A 24,062-nucleotide genomic window follows, 5' to 3' on the forward strand; every position below is an offset into this window, starting at 1 on the left:
GGCAGTCTGGATGCCACCAGCTTGGCGGTGTTCTCACGACCGCCGCTACTGCAGGCTGGCGGTGTGACTACCAAAGTCGAAATCAGCCCCATAGTTCTCAAGAACATGATGAGGGGGGAAGGCTGATTGAGATTAAAATGTGAGAAAGCGAATACAGGCAGGACTTCTCCAACCAGCAAGGATCACATCAGGGAGCGTAGAATATCTTTTCTGGAATCCAGAAAAAGTCAAGGCTCTCCTAAATTCACTGTCCTTGTGTCAGGAAGGGGAATAAAGGTATATGGGCCCAGTAACATTTTGTTTAAAGGCAGGGCAATGAGAAAAATGTTCGTTTTAAAGTAGTTCGCACAAAGAGTGTGGCAGAGTGAAGTTTTAAAAGTGGCAACTCCAAAATTGAAAAAATGTATACCACCCACAGAAATGTTGTGAGAACCCTGGAGGAGAAGTCTGGAAGGATATAGGGGTTGATGCCAAGAGGGGTTTGAAAAAGAGCAGAAGGACTCTTATTTGGGTCAGCAGTACCCTCATTTTGTATTTATATTTTTTGTAATTGGAAATGACAATAAAAGTACATTTTAAAAAATCCCACTGTGCCTGTTCAACTCATTTGTTCAAACTTAGACCTTTTCCACACACTGGTCCTCAGCCACTATCATGTAGCCCCTCATCCCTTCACGCTCCAGCTTACTTCTCTCCTCCCCGTCCATCTCCTCAGTCCTTTGCCATATGAGCTCTTCATTCTACAGTTGCAATGGATAAACCCCTCATCTCTGGCCCCAGCAGCCTAATTACCCTCGTACATCTATTTTCTTTCCCAGATCCCATACTCTGAGTAGCTTAGGTTTCCCGCTAGCTTAGGGACTCCATCCAGTGCCAAGGTCCCTGCATCTTGACAGCCAGCTCTTCTGCCCTTCCTGCATACAATTAATCACTGCATACTCCAGGGCATGCTCCTTGACTCTCCAGACTCTGCTGCAACAACCTTCCTCCATGGCCACCAACTTTCTTCACCTTGACCCCTAACTATTTTCACTGCCCTCACTTCAGGATCTTAGCTCCCGAACACCCCAAGCAGGTGGCTGGCCCACATCTAGCCCTCAGCCGCCACTCAAAACCCCCAGATTACCTCACTGTACTATGGCTTTAGATGACTGGCCCACTCTCACTCACAGCACTCTTACAGCCCATGGACCTACTCAACACCTGGCAAGTACCGAGATCCTGCCTGTGCCCAGAAAATGGCCTCACCAGAACCGCCACTGAACCCAAACTATGTCACTGTCTCTACACACCCATTACCTGACGACCACCCTACCACTTCCAGGGGCTTTGCTATCATTAGTGCAGCAGGGTCGCTTACACTGAGGCTCAGGGATTAAAGGTGTGCACAGCATCAAACCTGTAACTGCGTTTTACTAAGCAACCATGGAGTATGAAGGACGCCATTGCTCGCATTAAGTTCCATGGCACCTTTTCCGCACTTCTGACACACTTGGTCCCTGCCTAACCCCTGCCTAGCACCTTAGACCCTTCCCCATAGCCCGTTACTAACTCCGCGTCCCCCCACAATTTGTCTCTGTCCCCGGCCCAGCCCCAACTTCTCCACACATTGTCTCCCCATGAGAAGAGGAACCGCAACTGCGACTCCAGAAAAGAGAAATTAACAGAGATGTCTTTGTTGGCATTTCTCAGGCGACGCTCGAGACGGCATCGATAAACGCCTAATTAGAAAATCGATAGTTCAATTTTAACAGCTGTCAGAGCGTAGAGGGGCAACATGGCGTAGCGAAATTGGAAGATGCGACCACCGCAGCTTGAAGGACCTTGCCAAGCTCTCCGAGTACCTTAAGGCCCCTCCGTTTTGTGGCTCTACAGGGTACTCCTGACCTTAACTATCTCGCCCCTCGCAAACTCGTCGTCCTGACTTCCAGTGCACTTTCCCCCTTCACCTACTATGAGCCCCTAGTCATTACCAGAGGTGACAAGTTCGCAGGCTGCTCCCTCTCTGGCCCTCTAATCTTTACTTCCAGTCCTCATTTCTGAGATGAAAGCCCAGCCCTTTTCTGCCCGATCTCCAGCGGGCCCTCCGATGGAATCCAAGACTGGATGAGTGCTCATCTTCCCTCCAGTATGGCACCAGTACATCCACAGAGATCCCAGTAACACCTACACCGGTTTTCATCATGCACTGGTTATCCTCAAAGACACCTGCAAACTCGACGTGTGCGACAAAACCAGTGGTTAAAATGGAAATACAGAAATGCAGATACTCACCAAAACGTACCTATTGCTCCTGAAAAGTGCTACCACTCTCCCATCAAACGTATTGCAACATTGCTGAGAAGGGCATATACTCTCACTTTCATATTAAAGTGCAGGTACCCAACACCGGAGAGTACCTGCCATTTTAAAGCACTTAATACTGAATAATGCACACTACTCACAGTGCCCAGTGTTAACCTGACCTTACACTAAGGAGATGTCCATAACACTACCACAAAGTATCTACCCTATGGCTTGCCTCATAACCTGCTACGTAATTGTTTCTGGAGCTCTCACACAAGGTCTCTGGATTGATGTTTTTGTTCACGGATCTCTGGCATAACAGGGGAATAGCTTCGAGGGGTGTTACATTCCCCTAAGAAATATATTTTCTGGTTAATAGTTTGGTACATGTGATTTGGTTTGGGGATGGTGAGGTGTCTGTTGTATTTCACCAGCACTTTTTACACACGCACAACAAGAATACGCACACTCTCTATCTCTGTTTTGAAAGTCTACAAAAATGTTGGTTGTTTTACCAAATATTGTGTTTTCTCTCACTTTTCCACTGCCCCTTTAGCCCATTCAGGCACCCTGCTTGTCGTATAATGTATTTTAACATTATATGCCAACTTGATTGGGAAATCTGCAGATCCCTAGACCACCCACCCACCACCCCCCAGTCTTACTGACCAAGCTACGCCCCTAGTCATGAAACTCTGTGTCATTAAAATGAATTTAACAGAACACATTCTAGTAGGTAGTTGCAGTACGACCGTCCACCTGCCTGCAGGAGAGATTTGCTCAACCCAAAAGTTCATAGTTTTAGCTTTTCATTCTCCAGGGTGAATAAATGAAGAACTGATTACCTTTGATTACAGCAATAATCATGTCTGCTATTAACAGACTTGTGGCACCTTTCGAAGGGCCAGATGTAGGCCAGAGTCAGTGTTTGCAACTCGCAATTTCCATTTTTTGCTACTCGCAAATTACAATTCGCAAACACTGATGTACAACAGTGTCTGAGACACTGTTTGCCATTCCCAAATGGATCGCAAAGGACCTGCCTCATTAATCTTCATAAGGCAGGTTACATTTTGCGACCCATTGAGAATGGCTGGCCCTCACACGGATGGTGGCCTGCTGGGGCCAGTAGACCACCATGTCTGTGACTGTTTATTCAATAAAGTATTATTTAAATGCAACCCAATTTCATTTAAGAAAAACGGGCTGCATTTAAAAAAAAAAAATGAAATGTTTCAGTTTCATTGTTTAAGAGCAAGCAGTGGTCTGTGGAACTGTTGCCTGCTCTTAAAAAACATTTATTTTCGCTGCCAATTGCAAAGGTGAAGATGTCCCCTGGGGACTCCTTTCCGCTTGCAACTGGCTTACCACCAATTTGGAATTGGTGATAAATGCGATTGTTTTTCGACCACATTTGCAGTCGCAAAGCAATCTTACATCCCCCTGGAACTCACTATTAGAAAGTGACACCCTTGGCACGCCCCTTCCTCATAGCGACTAGCAAAACCTATTTTGCAAGTCGGGAGCAGGTTGCAGACTCACAAAATAGGTTTTGTACATGTTACTACCCTTTTCAGCGGTCGCAAACGGGCGGACTTCCTGTTTGCGACCACTGAAAACTGTCGTACATCTGGCCCTAACTCTGTAGTGGGGATTATGTGTCTGCAGTAGACGCAAGTGACATCTCCAGTAAGATAGCTCAAGGGATACATTTTAAGTCTGTAGAAAGGTTTGTGTGATCTGCAGGAGACATGCTCTCATCACAGTAAGTCAGCACATGTTGTTAATGTACCTACTACAAGATTTAGTCATGTAACTAAACCATAGATCTCCTTCTAAGTTGCAGTTATTACGTTCCAGTCCCCAAAAATATCTTCACACACATACGCATCTATTTTAAAGCTGAAGAGCTGTGTGAGGGTGAACGGTTTGCCCAAACATGTAGAAGCAGTCGGAGGGTTTATGTCTATATTTGAAAGTGACAGTTCTATCCTGAGTGTGTCAGTCCTTTTCATAGTATACACATGGTTAGCTGACTCACTGGGTAGGGTCTGAGTATGTGAGAGTCTATATGCGTATAAGGTTGATTTGAGTGAGGGCATGCTTCCAGGGCTTAATTTGAGCCGGTAGTGCCAGGTGGGGCCCATCAGCACTCAGTTTTGGGGAACAACACTTGTACATAGTTGAATATAATTATAGTTACTCAAGTTTGAGAGTCTTAAACTGAATGAACGTGTGATTACCTGTTTTGGCTAATGTTTTAATGCTTTTCTGAGTTTACAAGGAGCTGAGAAGTGTGTTACTGATTATCTGTGTGAAAGACTAGTTAATTGGATTAGTAGGAGATGAATGGACAAGCAGAAACATGGATACATTTAGGTAGGAAGTAGTCCATATATTTGATCAGAGAAATTAGTTTCCATTGCTTATGACTACTTTGCATGGTCTGCTGCAAAGCACAAGGCCAATGAGACAGTTCTCCATAGGGTTCAGCAGGGACATTGTGTTGCACCTCGCGAAAAATTCATCTCTTCTGAACAGAAGACCCTGTGGGCCTGGTCAGTGGTAAGGGAGCAGCAAGCCTGATAAGTAGTGAGGTGCCTGACCCTACAGAGCTTCTGTAAAAGCGAATACTGTACTTTATATAAAAGGTGTGGGTGGCTACCTGAGTATGTTCCTAGTTATTTGACTGCATACCTATCTGAATGCACAACTGGCTATCAAATATATGTTAATACTTGAGTGGGAGCTAAGGCTTGGATGTCAGCATTGTTACCAAGTTTGGCTCATGACGACGTGTGTGTGTGTGGGTATGGTGACGCTTACCTGGTTTTCATTTTTCTTTCTTGAGTGTGTGAGTGGTTACCTAAATTGGCTTACGTTATAACCATATTTTGAAAATAAAAACAACGAGCTTTGTTTCATGTTATTGGTTCGGTGTTTTTGCCATTAAGTCAGAAACCTCAAATTTGAAAACATTTCCACATGTATTTTGAAAAGAATTGGGCTGCTTCTATATTTAGTGACTCGCGCTTAGGAAGCATGGCAAACTCTACATATGCACACATGTGCACACAGAGGTAAACCATAAAATTAAATATTAGGGAGTTGAGGCATTTGTGGGCAGGGACAACTGTGGGTTGGATGGAGTTCCTTCAAAGAAGAGTGTGGTGTGGGGCAAGGAAGCCTGCATCTATTTGAAAGACTTGTCATAAAATGACTACGGAAATGAGAGGGTTTTGCAGAATCGAAGACCTGCAGAGAATTAATTTGAAGAATATTGTGTTTTTAGGGAGGACGGTATGCATCCTTCATTTATGCGGATAGAGCTGTATTTGTCGGAGCTCAATGAGAGGATGGTCGCATTGCTGTGTGAGTGGATTTGGGGCTAGGTGGTAGACTGGAGCGACAGTTTATCTCGCTACTAATTAAGCAGACCAGCTTGAGCGGAATTGGGGCTGTGTGGGAAGTTTGAGAGTTTGACAGTTTGAGTTGAAAGTTGGGTGGAGCTTAATTAAATGGGTAGGGGCATTGAGCAGGGACCAGTAGGGGTATTGGAGGCAGTTTTTAGATGTGGAGATTTGAGACGAGGAAAGATATAGCTAGAAGTTATGGGGCGTTTAACGGTGGTGGTATTGGTTAGAATCATTATCAGTGTAGTGAGGTTATTTTTTGTCTGTAAACGTGAGCCAGGGTTTTTTGTATGATGTGATATACATCTGTTTCATTAAAGAAGCCTTCTCCACCTAGTGTGCTTTTTGAGCTTGCACCGTCTCACTTGATGGACTTTGTCAGTGATTATGCATGTGGCTCGGGTGTGAGCAGGAGCTGAGGTGTATGCATGTCTATTGTAGGAGTGTGCACATAGTTGTGTGTGCATAGGCCTCACCGAGTGTGGGTGCTGCTTACCTGAGTTTGTAAGAGCAAGTGCTTTGAGTGTCACAAACTCCTCCTTCTCCACTCTCAGCTTCTTGTATCTGCGCACCAGCTGCAGGATGGCCAAATAGAGCTCGAGCAGCCCGGTCAGGCGCGAATGTTTCTCATCCATGATGTAGTCCTCTGCATACACCAGCTCATCCTCATATGGCAGCGAGCGGTAGACGATGCCCAGGATCAGGATTTCCATCCAGGCACTCTGCAGCAGGCTCATCTGGTCCCCCAAGGATAGATTAGAGAAGCCTGGAGAGACAGGACAGGGGTCAGGGTGACAGGCAAAAGGGTCTTGGGAGATAGGGGAGAGCATCAGGAGACAGAAGAGAGCACTAGAGGACAGAAATGAAAGAGGGCCCAGGAGACAGGCGAGAGGATAGAGAGTGATTTGACAGGGGTTCAGATTGATAGGCAAAAGTGTCTTGTGAGACAGCAGAGAGCATCAGAAGATAGTACTAGAGGACAGAGAAGAGGTCCAGGAAAGATGATTGAGAGTGATTTGGCAGGGGGTCAGGTTGACAGGCAAAAGTGTCTTAGGGAAACTGGAGAGACCATCAGGAGACAGAAGAAAGCACTAGAGGACAGAAAAGAGGTCAAGGAGACAGGCGAGAGGATAGAGAGTGATGTGACAGAGTGTCAGGAGACACAAAAGATGAACAGGAGATAGAGATGTCCAGAGGGTAATTTGAGAAAAGAGCGAGGATCAGAGAGAGTCAGAGGGTCAGAAGAGAGGATCTAGAGGCAGACAAGAGGTCAGTGGTGACAGAATGCAAGTCGACGGTACAATGAGAGGGTTTCAAGAAGATGGACAGAGATATGAAATGAGACATAAAAAAGTGGCAGAAGACAAGACAGAGAGACAGCGAGCTCACAGGGGACAGAAGAGGTGGCCAAGCGGAAAAAGAAAGAATGAGAATATTAGGAGACAAACGAGGTGTGGGGACACTAGTAAGAAAATCTTGGTGAAAGGCAAAGAAGAAGAATTCTTACGCTACAGGACATTAACGAATTCAGTGTATTGTCAGAAAGGTCTGATATATGTGCACTGCTGTGTGAAGACAATAGGCACGATTTGGAGTTTGCAGACAGGGACTTTACCACAAACGAGGTAAATGTCCCATGCACAATATTATAAGTGCCACTGACTATATCACACTTATGGCAAATGGAGCTGCCGCCAAGTTTGTGATGGTGTATCCCAGGGTGTTTATTTATTTTTAAGAGACTGTCAAAGAGTAAGTCTGTGCTTTTGACTCTCTGTCAACATGATAACCCCACTCTTGCAATTACGATGTATTTATTTGTATTATTATTATTGTAAGGTGCTAATTAGGCTGCTTCAGAGCGCTTAGGGAAGGCTAGTTATGAGATTAAATTTTATGCACATAATATTACACAAGCATGGAAGGAGCCCTAGCTGAAGTGGCTCTTCTGCCACACTTTGGTATCTGCTTGGCAAGAGAACCAAACTTCTCTCTAGCAGGCCCCAAACAAGAGTACAAAGAGATGGTAAGCGGGTGTAGTTTGCAATTATAAGGCTCTGACTGCCATGCTCAAGGAACTGAGTTGCACCTTGCTCGAATTAGCCAGTGAGACGTGTCCACTCCCGAATGGAGACCTCTTGACCTAAAATGCCATCTGTTCTCTTCACGTCCCACCTTTCTATAAACTATTAAAAAAGGTAGAGACAGAATGGGGCTTACGTTAACCCTTGACACACAGTTACCTCACCAGATAGGCAGCTCTGACCAGTTTTGTCACAAAAGAAGAAAAATAGCAGTATAGCTTTTGCAGAATGCGAATAAAAAAACAGCATCCAAACAAATATGGATTTCTCAGATCTTAGGCAAGGATATTTGGAGACCCAGGAAAAGCGACAGTTTCCTACATGGGCATTCACCGTGAACTAGCAATAGGGCCATTTTTGAAGACATTGGCTGCAATCTGGTGCCTTTTCGTTGCCTTTTTGGTGATAATGGAAGGCCGCTGTCAATAATGGATTTAATATCGCGACAGACCTGTGAGTTCCACAAACATTTCAGAAGAGCACGCTCTTAAAGTCAAAACCCAAACCTCTTTAGCATGATCCAAACATCCATTCTTTCAGAAATGTACAGCGAAAGCAAAAGCTAGGCATGAACATCTATTCACCGTGGCACTCAGATGTTCATCCTCTGTACAGTGCTAGCCATCCTGTCAATTATGCTAACCTACAGTTATCCCAGTCATCACCATGCCATGCATAACGCTGCCACTTAAAGCTGCCAACCGTAGGGGGGTAAACCTATATGAGAAATGTGTGATGATATACATGAAGAGAGGTCAATGTTGGTGCGCTATATGGGAAGGACAATTAAATATGAGTCAAGGAACTATGAGAGATAGAGGCCTTAATTGTGAGTGCCCAGTTGGGGGTGTGATAAGTATTACATCTTTTAAAACCCGATACCCTGGGGATGGGAATTTAAAAGGTGTAATACTTATCACCTATTACATGTCTTGACCTTTACAATGGGGCATACCGTGCATTTTGCAAATTTGCACACCAAAATCTGCATGCACTGCTTATTTACAAGGCATTTTGCCCAGGTGAATTTAGGCAGATCAATGGGGAAAAAAAATATTCATAATGAGGGTTTGAGTCCAGCAACTACAATTGAGTACATAACGTCAGGGGGTTTGATGATAGAGAGTAGTGAATAAGGAAACTGCAGGGAGTAATAGGTAAATGTTAGAGAGGGCAGAAAAATGAAGGCTGTAGAAGTTATAACATGTGTAGAAGGACCTGCAGAAGAAACAGTAGTGAGCTAAAGAAGAGTGCAGAGATCTATGTGTCCTTTGTTGTTGTTTGTGTTTTCTGGTAATATAGGTATCTCTGTGAGGAGTGTCTGTCTCAGTTTGCTAATCTCATAGGGTTCCTCTATGTCTTCATGGCAGTTTCTATTTCTGTGTAGACCTACATGTGCTTGTCTTGTTATGTGCATCTGTGTCCAGATCAATGCACAAGTCTGGCTGTTTGAGTTCTTCTTTTAGTTAGGGTCTGTTTTATTTATCTATTTGTATGGTTGTGTGCTTCTCACAATCTATATGTGTGTGAATGGGTGCGCCTAATAGTTTATATGTGTGTGACTAGGTAACTCATAGTTTAGGTACCTGTGTTGAGTAAGTGCTTGTTTGCTTTTCTGTGTTCTTCTCATAGTTTGTGTGGGGCTGTTACATAGTGCCCAATTTGTGTGCTTCTCTTAGCGTATTAGTGCCTGGTAGACTGTGTCTTTCTAATAGTTTTTGTGTAACTGTACTGTGAGTGTTTTTGTGTTTTTCTGTGTGCGTTTCTCACAGTGTAAGTGTTTGACTAGAGTTTAGGCATCTCTTTGTGAATCTGGTTGTATGCTTGATTGTGTTCTCATACTTTGTGTCTGTGTTGGCCTGTCTATATGTGTATTTCTCATAGTGAGTTTGTATGCACGCAATTCTCATCATTTGTGTGTGTTTGTGTGTATTTGTCTCTCTATGCGCCTCTCAAGACTTGTGTGTGCGTTTGTGTGTGTTTCTTATCGTTTCTGTATCTGTGGCTGTTAATATGTCCGAGTTCTTATAATTTATGTATGTCTGTGTGCTCTCATAGTGTGTTTGTGTGATTTTCATTGTGTGTGTGTTTAATGCTACTGTCAGAGAAGAGATGAAAGAGAAACAAGAGGATTAGTGAAATCTTTGTAAGCTTCCACAAAAATCTAAGACCAGATACACTCAAGCAGGGGTGGAACACAGGTTCATGGGATACCCTTGTTTCTTCTCTTGTGCATTTGGATGAAACTATGGCTGTGAGTAGGACTCAGTAATCACAAGGAACTACAATTAAGAGGTAAAGAGCTGAAAGAATAGAGGCAGACATATAAACAGGAACATTCACTAGCTAAATACTATACCAAGGCTGACTGCATTAACAGGAACTTTGGCAATGTAGATGATAACCAATGTAACTGTTAATCAAAAGTAAGCAGCTACGAACGGCATAAAACTAAGTCCAATTAGTGTAATAATCAGTTCATCATTTACTAAGTAGTTAAAAAGGTTAAATGAGGAAAACGCATTAAAAAAATAGTTTTCAAATTGCCTTATGTTCGTTTCCTGGCTAGCTAGTAGTTTCTATGACAAAATAAGTGAGATACCAAAAATGGCTTCAAAGGGACTTCCTGAAAGATGTCTCTCTTCCCCTCGGCACCTCACATTGATTTATTTGAAATTTACTGGCATCTACCTACCAGGGAATGGACGAGAACTTACTCTTGACAAAACTCTAGATTACAGACAATCAACAAGAAAATGTAGCACTTCTAAGTGATACCTAAGAAGGACGAATTTTAGCATAGTCCTTTGGCACTCTGATATGGTGTTCTGTGAGCATTGAGGTGGTACCGGAGACATGTACTTGTACTTCGGGTTACTTTCAGGAGTTGAGTAGGGATCGGAATTACTCTCACACCTTCTCACATATATCAGATTCTGAGACTATTAGGAGTTTATAAGTGATCTAGTAAATAATTGCAACCCTCAAAAGAATACTTTGGATGAAACATTTACATATGTTTACAGTCAAAACGTGTTTTGCTTTGCCAAGTGGTGCAAATAGCCTTTCTTAAGGCATGGAAGGTTTTCTTTAATTGGTACACGTGGTTATCCTGTGTGGCAGATTGTTGTACTGTTAGGGTCTCAGTTTCTCTGTGCTGGATTGGCAGCAGTCTTCCACAATACAGTATTGACCTACTTTGTACATAAATGTTTTCTACAAGATGACAATTCACCTCTTCAGACATGATGTGTGGAGTAAGGGTGGATGGTGCTCACGGAATTTCACTATGTGGAATTCCGCGGAGTTACAAAAAAAATTGTGGAATTCCGCAGAATTCTGCATGCAGGCGGAGTTATTGTTTGGCAAGGAAAACATCCCCTAAACTTCACTGACAACTCACCTAATTAATCATAAATATAAAATTACAACACATTATCAATGGGCAATTCATAAACACCATCTCGCAGACCCAATAGACCCACATTAAAAATTAAAATTTAGAGTGTACCGTCCTCGCTCTGACCACAGTAGTACGTAGCCAGTCAACTGCATTAGACGTATGTGCATGTGGGGAAGGCTTAAGAAATCCAGGACCTAGGGTGCTCATTGCTTGCACACAGACACTCAATGTCAGGGATGTCCTCCCCTTCCCTGTTGCTGCTGTCTCCTGCTCAGCTCTGCTCCTCGGCCCCAGGAAAGCGAGGCAAGCAGGTTGAGTATATGCTGGTTTGTGTAGAGTTAGTGGCAACATCCGTTTTAAGAGGGATTGTCATAGCATTGTATCGCTACCTGTATTGTTTTAAGAAATAGGAACTTTTAAACCTCAGGCGGTCCCCGGGAAAGGGCCTTGCTGTCAGGGACTAGTGAGCTCTTTTAATTGTAAAGCAAGTAGACAGTGCCTCTGCAGGGACCCACATCCTCAGTTATGTGGTCATGAAGTGTTCTGGGTTGGATCCCTGGACGTCCTCAGGTTTGCCAACAAGTCAGTGTTTTTTTCTTCGTGATCTGCCTCCTGCATCTTCAACTGTCCTCCAGACGGGTTAGATCTGCAGATAGCGTCTGGTTTATGTCTCAGTGATGCATTCCACTGTCTTTCTCAGGTCATGACACCCGAAGTCCCACTTCAACTCCCACTCCACAGCTTCTAAATTGGTTTGGGTATAACAAATCGTTTAAAACATTTGTTCTCGGGTAATCTGTTTCTTGGGGAATTCACTGGACTTGTCTCTGGCTCCCCACTGTTGATTTGGTAAATTTGTCAGTCTTACTTTGTTGTAAGTTTGCCACCAGCTTGGTTTTCCCATTATATCCAATATAGTTGGATCAGAGAAATAAAGAGCTATGTCCACACTTGCTGTAACAACCCCATAATGAGACGGGAAAGGCTGGGCAGTGAGCCCTTGGCTGCGTTCGGGTCTGCAAAGAATTGGGTGTGTGCCGAGTTTGTCCAAGAGCAGTTGGGTGCCTCACTTCAACTGCTAGAGAAATTTTAAATGTCTTATACACTGCAGCTCACTACGATGACATGTTTTGGCGACCACTGCTGAATACACCATTGAGCCTAGTATCGTGGCCAGGGGGCCTGTTCCCCTCTCAATTTCAGTGTAACGATGGCACCAACCTCTCACATGCCACCAGCGTGGACAATCCCAGTCTCAGCAAGCCAGGCTGCTCTAAGTTCATCACACTCCCCACTCAAGCTTCCCCATGGGGGGCACTGGGCTTTAGTCCCACTGGCCGCCAACTCTCCTACCTCCAGCCACAAGGTCTACATTGTCAATCTAGCGGATGCCGTCAGATCCTGGGCTGGACTGTTAAGACTGAAGCAGGATCAAGACTGATTTGCATATGATTGGGTCCAAACTGAGGTGACACTGTGTGAAGAATAACAATGAATTGGGATAGGACCTGAGTAATTACCAGTGGCTCAGATTAATTCAAGCATTCTATCCGTCACTTTTTTGTAAACTGTAGTATGTTGGCCTAAGTGGGATGGGTATGCCCAGACGTGGGTTCAGGCACACTGTGTCACTGGAACCAAGCTGTACCCAGCTGATGAGTCCATAATTAAGGCAAAACCAGTTTTGGGTTGCTTGTGTTCTGATTCAGGGAAGATCTGGCATGGCAGTTCGGGGTGGACTGTTCCAATTGGAGCAGGGTCAAGACTGATTTGCATATGGCTGGGTCCAAACTAGGGTGACATGGTGTGCAGAATAACAATGCATTGGGATGCAGCCCGAGTAATTACCAATGGCTGAGATGAATTCAATCCTTCCATCCATCGATTTTTGTATACTGTAGTGAGTCAGCTTCCGGTGGGCCACTGGCAGTCTCCAGCTTGTCGGAGCAGGTCACGCCTTGGTCACCCCCCCTAGGTGAAAAGGAAGGTGGGTCCCATTCAAGATTCCTCTTTGGGGCCCTGAGGCCCAGCAAGACTGATCAATGACTCTACTACCTTCTTTTAGTCACAGTGCCCTCTTTGGCAGCCTTCGGATGCCAGCAGATTTCTTCTGCCGCACATAGCCTCAGTGCTTAATGTGAGCTGGTGGTTGCTGGTGGGGGGGGGCACTCATTGTTTGGGGACTGGCACTTGTTTTCTCTCTTCAGACATTTCCTGTAAGGAAGAGAGAGAAAACACACACAAAGCAGAGGGAGACAAAGACAGAAAAATCATCACAAAAGAAGAAAGCAAGAACCTTTAAGAGTGAGATAAAGGGGCATGGCGTGTCGGGCAGTGATTAAAAATGCCTTTGCGGATTGAAGGCTATGCAGCCTTGATATTTGGTATGCTGATATTTAATAGTGCTGGGCATGAGAGTTTGAACAGAACTGTAGGCACCGTCACTTATTCTATTATAAATTAAGCACTGCATAACCTGTCTTTTCCAGCGCCGGTCCTATCTCCACTGCTGCTTCATCGTGGAGGCCCATCTCTACCACACTCCAATACTTCTGGAGGGAGAAATTAGAGCCCCATTTCCAGTCCTGTCGCTGGGCGCCAAAGGTGAGCCCAGCTAGGTCAGAGCAGATCAGTGGCCCATTTGTGGTGTGCGTCCAGAGCTCCTTGCTCGACTGGGACCTTGCATCGCCTCCATGGCAGCACCAGATCGTGCGGATATCGCTTTGAAAGGAGGGTCCTCTTCAGTGCTTAGTTCATAATATACTGAGTGCCAGTATCCGAAGCACTGCTCAAGAGACAGTGGCTATTAAATGTCCCCTAGCCAAATATCAAGACTTCGCAATCCTGAATCCAACTCAGGTGTCGTTAATCAACTGCCAGACACTCCTTCCTGCCCCTTTATGTCACTCTTGCAGGTTTCTGCTTTCACCCTTGTTGACGGATTTTCCGTCTTCCTTTCCCATTTGTGTGTTTTCCCTTCTCTGGCTCTCGGAGAATTTCTGATAAGGAAAAAGTTGTTCAGGTGAGCCCCATCGACCCCAAAAATGTGTGCCGGTGGGCCCCACTGGCAACCACCGGCTTCAGTTAAGCACTGGTCCTCTTACATATTGCCTTGGTACAGCTGGATCAATTTCAATACGCCCTGTTGGAAGGACTGTGAAGGATTAAAGATCGCTCGATGGAGCCCTTCTAAGAAACATTCGCCATCTTGTACATCTGACATACCTCTTGTACCCCATATTTATCTACTTAAATTCAAGACACATTGCCATTACACCGTACATGCTGGCATCCAGCCTGACCTCACTGCTGATGCCTGGCAATTTCTTAGTTACCAAGTACTGGTGTAATGACATACAACCGTGTATTTGTCATCAAAAGAATGACGCATTTTGGACATTCCATTTATTGCACGTAATAACCCGTGCAGCCAGCTCCTGGTGTCCTACTCCTCACCACCCTGCATGGGTGAGCTGTGACTGTTCAGAATCGCTGCCCTCTGAAAGTCTGGTGCATGGTTGGGGCTTTATATGTCTCAGTTTAGGGCTTCTCAGCCTCTCCTGTCGTTCAGAAACGAGTGCCCCTTGTCAGTGGTCAGTGTTAGAGTCCCGTGTTCCTTTTCACATTTACCTGTGTCGTGGGCAGTGCCGCCTCACTTCCAAAAGGTCCCCCCTGAGGTTCAGGGCTCTGTTTGTAAAGTCTCTCTCTTCTGCCAGCCAGGCTACAATTAACAATGGGAATGATTGAAGTATCGAGCGGGCCTGTGGGTGCTCTTACCTTCGGCGATCTCATCTTGTGGGACGGGGGGGGGGGGGGCGGTGGGGGGGTCTTTATGTTTATCAGGACAGTGTGCCTCTCTGCCAAGCTGTGCAGGGCAATGACATCCAATTCCGCTTATCGGGCCAATGAATAGGAGCGTGGCCCCGGGATACATTAATTAGCAGATAGCAATCAGCCATCACACTGAGGGCTGCAGGGAGAGGCAGCAGGGAGGGGTGGAGGGTGTGTGCTGGGGGGTGGGGGAGTGATAATCAATAAACCGAATAGGAGAGCAGAGTAGAAGTGCCAGAGGGCACAAGGCAATTGCTATGAAGTGAGGCGACCACAAGGGAATCACATTTTTAAAAGAGTAAATAGAGTATTCACTGCTAAACTCCAGTGTCTGAGACCTGTCATGAATACTGTTGTATTATTAGAGAACAGAGCCGTGTCTGCAGCACCACTGCTAGGTAACACCTCGAAGCCACGAGTGCTGCTAATCTGGAGCACTACGGCACAAAGAGACATATGACCCATCACTGCTAGAGTACAGCACAGAAAGACAGAGGTCCCGCCACTGATATGTTACAGCACAGACAGAAGATCCACCACTGTTACAGCACGGACAGATGATCCACGACTGGTATATCACCGCTCAGGGAGACAGGCGACCCACCGCTGCTACAGCACACACAGACGACCCTTCCACTGCTACAGCACAGACATACGACTCTTCCACTGCTACATCACAGAACAGCGAGACAGATGACCCACCACTGCTACAGCACAGATGACCCACCACAGCAGTATCACAGCAAGAGAGACAGAAGACCCACTACTGCTACAGAGTCACTGCACAGACAGATGACCCACCACTGGTATATCCCGACCCGCCACTGGTATATCCCAGAACCGTAAGACCGATGACATATCACTGCTATTGCACAGATGTTCCCTGTTGATGTCCAAACGTGGGTAGGTCTCACACTACGGAGGACATCACATTGAGTTGTTCTTCCCTCGCCACTGAGCGAGTATCTTGGACATCAAGGTTGGGGTCTTATTCTAATCCCCTTCTAGGTGTTCGCCAGAAGGTAGACTGTTTTTTTCACACACTTCCACTTTCACTCAGGATTACGACACAAGTCCAGATCATAGGGGACAGAATCTCTTATTCCACCTTTTTTGACCATCCCCACTAGAGTAGAAGAGGATCCCCGGTCGTGAAGAAATGCTCTAGATCCTACTTGACGTCTCGGGCATGAAACATGTCGACCATCTCCACCCTTCACACATCACTTTGAGCTGCAGCAGGAATAATTTTCACCAGCCATGACTTTGATAGTCGGTTGTTTCTATCCATAGCAGTGGTATCCAGCGAATAAAATTGGTTTTGGAATCCCCTAGCTATTTTTAAGACGCACTTTTTTCCTCCCACTTCTAATCACCATACACACGCCCCTACACCTCTCTTCAGCCTCACGTTGGCAACCAGAGAAGACCTCTGGCAAAGAGCCCCCCTGCGGGGCCAGTTGGGCATTGCAGCGCCGGCCCAACGAGGAGCTACCCTATGATGAAGCATGACACCCCTTGGGGTGTGTGAGGGGCCTTGCTCTTTATTGGAGATTTCCTACTCCCAGTCCCCATTCTACACCTGGAACACCCAGCTTCTTCTCTCCCTCTTCCTTTCCCTGCCCTCCCTAGGAACTGCATACCTCAGTTCTTGCTACAGCACAGATGACCCATCACTGCTGTATCATAGCGTAGAGAGACAGAAGACCCACCACTGCTGCAGAGTCACAGCACAGACAGATGAGCCGCTACTGGTATATCCCAGAACAGCAAGACAGATGACCCACCGCTGCTACAGCACAGAGAGGTGACCCACCACAGTTATATCACAGCTCAGAGAGACTGAGGACCCAACACTGGTACTGCACAGACAGATGAACCACAACTTCTATTTGAGACCTCAAAGCAACGATTGCTTCTAATCTGAAGTTCTATGGCACAGTGAGACAGGTGATCACCACTTCTGTACAAGAGCACATAGCCATGATTGCTTCTAATCCACTGTATTAAGCCACAGCAAGACAAATGGCCCATCACTACTACAGCACAGACAGATGAACCACCACTGCTAAGTCACAGCACAGAGAGAGACAAAAGACCTGCCACTGCTACACAACAGACAGATGAGCTACCACTGCCGTGTTGTAGTGCAGAGAGACAGAAGACACATCACCACTGCTACAGGACAAACAGATGAACTACCACTGCGATGCCACAGCACAGAGAGACAGAAGACACACCACCACTGCTACAGGACAGAGAGATGAACTACCACTGCTATGTCACAGCGCAGAGACAGAAGACTAACCACTGCTACAGGACAGAGAGATGAGCTACCACTGCTATGTCACAGCACAGAGAGACAGAAGACACACCACAACTGCTACAGGACAGAGAGATGAGCTACCACTGCTATGTCACAGCACAGAGACAGAAGACCCACCACTGCTACAGGACAGACAAATGAACTACCACTGCTATGTCACAGCGCAGAGAGACAGAAGACCAACCACTGCTACAGGACAGACAGATGAACTACCACTGCTATGTCACAGCATAGAGCTAGAAGACACACCACCACTGCTACAGGACAGAGGGATGAGCTACCACTGCTATGTCACAGCGCAGAGACAGAAGACTAACCACTGCTACAGGACAGAGAGATGAGCTTCCACTGCTATGTCACAGCACAGAGACAGAAGACACACCACTGCTACAGCACAGACAGATGAACCACCACTGCTATGTCACAGCGCAGAGAGAGAAGACACACCACTGCTACAGCACAGACAGATGAGCCACCACTGCTATGTCACAGCGCAGAGAGACAAAATACCCAACATTACTACAGCACAGACAGATGAACTACCACTGCTATGTCACAGCGCAGAGAGACAAAATACCCAACATTGCTACAGCACAGACAGATGGATTACCACTGCTATGTCACAGCACAGAGAGACAGAATACCAACCACTGCTACATGACAGAGAGATGAGCTACCACTGCTATGTCACAGCACAGAGACAGAAGGACCACCACTGCTACAGGACAGACAGATGAGCTTCCACCGCTATGTCACAGCACAGAGACAGAAGGACCACCACTGCTACAGGACAGACAGATGAGCTTCCACCGCTATGTCACAGCACTGAGAGACAGAAGACCCACCAGTGCTACAGCAGAGACAGATGAACCACCACTGCTATGTCACAGCACAGAGAGACAAAAGACCCAACATTGCTTCAGCACAGACAAATTAACCACCATTGCTATATTGCAGCACAGCGAGACACATATGAAGTGCAACTGCTATACAACATTATAGCGAGACAGATAACCCACCACACCTATAGTACATCACACTGAAATAGCCGCACCACTGCTACTGTATCACAGCACAAAGCCAGCAATGCTGCTAGTCGACGGTACAATAGCAGACAGAGATATGACTCTGCCACAACTGCCTCATTATAGTATAAAGAAACAGATGGCCCACCACTGTTATGTAACAGTACAGAGAGACAGAAGACCCACCACTGCTACACAACAGGCAAATGAACCACCACTACTATCTCACAGCACTGAGAGAGCGAGATGAAGCTCCACTGCTATATTACAGTTTAGCGAGACAGATGTCCCACCGCTGCTATATCACAGCACGGAGAGAGACAGGAGACCCATCCCTGCCAAAGCACGGACAGATGAACCACAGCTGCTATATTATAGCACAGCGAGGCACAAATGATCCGCCACTGGGATATTACAGTATAGCAAGACAGAGGACCCACCACAGCTAAACTACAACACTGAGAGACAGATGAACAACAACTGGTATTTTACAGCACAGAGACAGAAGACTGCTACAGCGTGGGCAGATGGGCCAGCAGTGCTACATGACAGCACAGCGAGACACAGATAAACTGCCAGAGTTATATTACAGTACAGCGAGACAGATGACCCACCACTGGTACATTACAGCACTGAGAGACAGATGACCAGTCGCGGCTATATTACACCACAAAAAGGCAGTTAGATCACTCCTGCTATATTAAAATACAGGGCCTGGGCTGCTGCTAATCTGCTGTACTACAGCACAGAGAGATAGATGAAGCGCCACTCCTATGTTACAGCACAAAGAGACGGGTGACTCACCAATGATATATTACAGCACAAGAGACAACCAGATCACCAGTGGTATAATGCAGCACTGAAAATTCAGCACTGCGCCATGACGGCTTCTAATCTGCTGCACTACAGCACAGAGAGATAGATGAAGCGCCACTGCTAAACTAAAGCACACAGAGGTAGCTGCCTCACCAGTGCTTTGTCGCAGCACAAAGAGACAGTTGCGTCACCAATGCTTTAGGACAGCACAGATACACATGGTTGTTTCTTCTCTGCTATGATGTAGCAGAGAGACACAGCTGTATCACCACAGCTTCATTAGTGCACAGAGACAGAGGTGCACAGCCCCTACTACATTGGAGTAAAGACATACCAAAACACCACCTCTGCACACAACGAAGATGCACATCTCAGCTATATTTCAGCAATAAGAGAGGTCATTGCTTTTTTATCAAGCACGGACACAGGACGGCACCACATCTGCTATGTTACAGCACAGATGGAAATTGTGGCTGCATTACAGCGTTTCTGCAATATGACCTCATAGATAGGGCTGGGCCGCCTCTGCTAGATCACAGAACATTGTATCCTATGCGGCATTTGAGCACAGGCATGCTTGTAGCTCCCTGCTAAATTGCAGTACAAAATTACAATGCACTTCCTTTGTTATTCCAGAACAACACATACACTTCTGCACTAGTTCCTCAATGTTACAAACCAGAGACATGGCTACCTATTACTTTCTCTCACAGCATCGGGAAATATATTTAAATATAGATTTTTTATCAGTTTAAGGCATATAATAAGGTAACCTCATTCTAAGGACTTGATAAGGAAACCGCAATAGGTTATATAGGGTGCGCCACCCGAAAATCAGGTGGTCTGCATTAAGAATGACCTGCGTGGCTTCCTTATGACCCTGTGTTTATGTAGGCCAGGTCTCCCAACATGACTGGATTATGGACTAGCATCCTCCCACAGCTGTATCTCTGAGCATGCCCCACGCTTCCAGCATGGGCGAGCTCTGGGCATGGCTGGGCCGCCCAGTATAGATTAGACTTCACAGTGAGGTCGAATCACCCAGTGTGGGTCAAGTCTTTCAGATGGACCAGACTGCTAAGCATAGCTTGGTCTCCTTGCGTGGAATCAGCATCCCAGTATGTCTGAATGTCCCGATGTGCACATGCCTGCCAAAATAGATAGATTTGCTTTCATGGGTCAGGCTTCTCGCTCTGCTGGATCACCCAGCCTGGAGTAAGCTGGCCAGAACTGTTGGATGTCTATGCACGATCCAGGACTCCCAGCATGCCCCAGGGTTTTCATGGTGTCTGGGCCTCCTTACGACTTTTAGGCCTCCCAAAATGGATGGATGTACCAGTATGCCCAGCTTCAAAGCATATCTGGATCTATTTGCTTAGGTCAGGCCCCCGAGCCTACTGGATCGGCCTGTATGGACCAGGGCTCTCAGCATATCTGGGTCTCTTCGCAGAGACCACGCTCCTCAGCATGCCTGGGTTTCCTTTGCATGAGCCAGGCCACCTAACAGTAACTGAGCTTCCTTTACTGGCCAAGCCAAGAATAGGTCTTGTCTTGTCTACAGCTTATCTCAACCAGAGCGACAACTTCTGGACACTCTTAAAACACAGTGTGATGCCCAGGAAACGCAAGCAAGGGGAGCTCCGAGTGAGCAGCATATGGCGCTCTTCCAAATAATCCCACGACTTGAGCTGTCTGTGGTAGTGTCCTGCCAGGTCCCCGCTTTTGTAAAACGTTTTTAGATTAAGGGCTTTCTGTTGTTGATAGTGAAATCATATTTCCCGAGCATCCGATAAACAGTTCATTTTTGTAAAGTTGATAAATCTTATTTGTTTTATTGCAGGGTGTGGTCAAAACAGCTGTAAAGGAACAGAGGTCTGTCCTATCTAGGTAGCTGGGCACAGAATTGGTGGAGCTCTGTGTTACCTGTACGCTTATCTCCGCAAATGTTGTTAACCCTTGCTTTCCCGGACTAAAAGAAAGGTGTATCTTCCCTCCCTACCTTTTTTCGGCCAAAAATCGGGTGAAAGTCTCAAAGGTTATCGGAAACTAGGAGACACGACTAATCAGAGCTCTAAGCAGGATCAGCACCATGATTAGAGACCACTAGGCAGAATCAGAAACAGGACAAAGATCACAGATCAGAGTCATGCACAGTGGACATCAATTAAAATGTTCACTATGAACAAAGAGCACATATCACCATCAATGTCGTGGCCAGAGGATGCTAACATAATCAGTACCATGGAGCGAGCACAGGTCAGAATCAGTACCATGGCGAGGGAGCACAGATCATTAGCAACATGGATAAAGCACACAAATCAGATTCAGCACCTTGGACAGATATCACAGCTCATCATCAGCGCATCAACAGCGCCATGAAGAGAGGACCCAGAGAGAATCTGCACCATGGACAAAGAGCACGGATAAGCACCATGCGCAGAGGATACTGGTCTGAAAGAATTAATACCACCGACAGGCAGCATAGATCAGCACCATGTACTGAGGACACCAGTTAGAATCAGCGTCATGGACAGAAGACATTGATAAGATTCAGCACCATGGACAGAGGGCACATTGGAGAGAAGGCATCCGTTAGAATCAGCTCCATGGACAGAAAGAATACATCAACATCATGAACAAAGGACACCAGTCAGACTCCTTACCACGGACAGAGAGCATAGATCAACACCAGGGACAAAAAACACTAGTAGGAATCAGCACCATGACCAGAGATCAATCAATCAATCAGGGTTTGTAAAGCGCGGCTACTCACCCGTGAGAGTCTCAAGGCACTGGATGTAAGGGGATGCAATGGAACAGAGTAAGTGCTGCGTTCATCCGAAGAGCCAGGTCTTGAGGTCCTTCCTGAATTGCAGCAGCGAGGATGATTTCCTGAGATGGAAGGGCAGGGTGTTCAATGTCTTGGAGGCGAGGTAGGAGAAGGACAATCCTCTGGTTCTGGTCTTGCAGATTTTTGGGACGGTAGCCAGGAAAAGCTAGGTGGAGCGAAGGTGTCTGTTGGGTATGTGGAATGTAAGGCGGTGATTCAGGTATGCGGGTCCAGCGTTGTGAAGGGCCTTGTATGCGTGGATGAGGAATTTGAAGGTTATTCTTCTGTCGACTGGGAGCCAGTGGAGGTCACGGAGGTGTTGAGTGATGAGGCTGCAACCAGGGATGTTGAGGATTAGTCGTGCTGTGGCGTTCTGGTCATTCTGGAGTCTTCAGAGGAGTTTTTGGGTGACGCCGGCGTAAAGTGCGTTGCCATAGTCAAGTTTGCTGCTGATGAGGGTATGAGTGACTATCTTCCTGGATTCTGTGGGGATCCATTTGAAGATCTTTCAAAGCAGGTGGAGTGTGCTGAAGCAGGTCAAGGAGACAGTTTTTATCTGGCATATCATAGCCCATTGTGAGCAAGGAGTCCAGTACGATGCCAAAGTTTCATGCATAGTTCAAGGGGGTGGGGGGACTTCCTAGAGCAGAGGGCCACCAGGAGTTATTCCAAGCGAAGGGGGAGGCTCCCAGGATGAGGACTTCTGCCTTGCCCGAGTTGAGCTTCAGGCAGCTGTCCTTCACCCGGGCGGCGATGGCTTTCATGCCTTCGTGGAAGTTGTTTCTGGTGACAGTGGGTTATTTGGTGAGGGAGGGGATCCGCTGGGTGTCGTCGACGTAGAAGACTATGTTGTGACCATGGTTCCTGAAGATGGCTGTGAGGGGGGTCATGTAGACAATGAAGAGGGTGGAGCTGAGGGAGGAGCCCTGGGGTACCCCATAGCTGATCTCTATCAGTTTCGAGAGATACTGTGGGAGTCCAACCCATTGTGTTCTGCTGGTGAAGAAGGAGCGAATCCAGTTGAGGGCCTTGTCTTGGATACCAGTGTCGTTGAGTCTTGTGGCTAGGATGTGGTGGGAGATGGTGTCAAGGGCTGCCGAGAGGTCTAGTAGGACGAGGGCCACAGTTTTACTCTGGTCGAGGAGGCAGCAGGTGTTGGTGCGGCGAGGAGGGCAGTCTCGGTGCTATGATTGCTTTGGAATCTGGATTGGGAGATGTCCTGGACATGGTTGGTTTCGAAAAGTTGGCGAGCTGGGCATTGATGGCTTATCTGATGACTTTGGCTGGAAAGGGGAGCAGCGAGATGGGCCTGAAGTTCTTGAGGTCTTTTTGATCCACAGAGGGTTTCTTCAGGAGCGGGTTAATCTCGGCGTGTTCCCAGTCATCGGGGAAGGTGGTGGTCTCGAGGGAGCAGTTGATGGTTCAGCATAGCTCGGTTGTGATGGCGGAAGCGGCTCTGTGGAAGATGCGGTGCAGGCAGGGGTCCAAAGGTGCTCCGGAGTGGATGCTTTACATGGTCTTTATGGTGTCATCCATGGTGATTGGGGACCAGCTGTGCAGAGTCGGATGGAGGGTCAGCGTCGGTTGTGGTGGTTGCTGGTGTGGTGGGGTGGTCCTGGGTGTCAAAACTATCATAGATAGTCTTAATCTTATGGTAGAAGAAGGTGCCTAGTCTGTTGTAGAGGTCTTAGGAGAATGAGACATCTGTGGCCTCGCTGTTGGGTTTGGCAAACTCTTTGATGAAGCTGAAGAGTTCTTTGCTTTTGTGTGCATTGTTGGTGATTCTGTCTTGGAGGGCCTTCTTCCTTGTGGTTTTGATGAGGTGGTGGTCTGTGGTGGTGGCTGCTTTGAAGGCGACCAGGGCTTTTGTTGTTCCTCCATGTCTTCTCAAGCCATCAACAGGTGTGTCTGGACTCTTGAGGTACAGGGGTGAACCAGCTTGCTTTCTTGACGTTGTTTGCCACTGGCTTTCCTGAGGGTGTCAGCGCAGTTTGCGATCCATTGGTGGAGGTTGCGTGCTGTGGTGTTGACGTCTGAGGATGTTAGTT

General features: G+C 46.6%; 1 protein-coding gene across 2 annotated transcripts in view; it reads right to left on the reverse strand.

Moving 5' to 3' along the window:
• Positions 1 to 24,062, reverse strand: part of ESRRB (estrogen related receptor beta) — a 301,561-nt gene that overhangs the window by 38,712 nt on the left and 238,787 nt on the right. For both annotated transcript variants that reach the window (XM_085628067.1, XM_085628066.1), the window contains exon 6: positions 6,196 to 6,465. In XM_085628067.1, the coding sequence (XP_085484193.1) occupies positions 6,196 to 6,465 (270 nt within the window). The remainder of the gene's footprint in view (positions 1 to 6,195; positions 6,466 to 24,062) is intronic.

This window comes from Triturus cristatus, chromosome 9, assembly GCF_964204655.1.
Source record: "Triturus cristatus chromosome 9, aTriCri1.1, whole genome shotgun sequence".
NCBI lineage: Eukaryota > Metazoa > Chordata > Amphibia > Caudata > Salamandridae > Triturus > Triturus cristatus.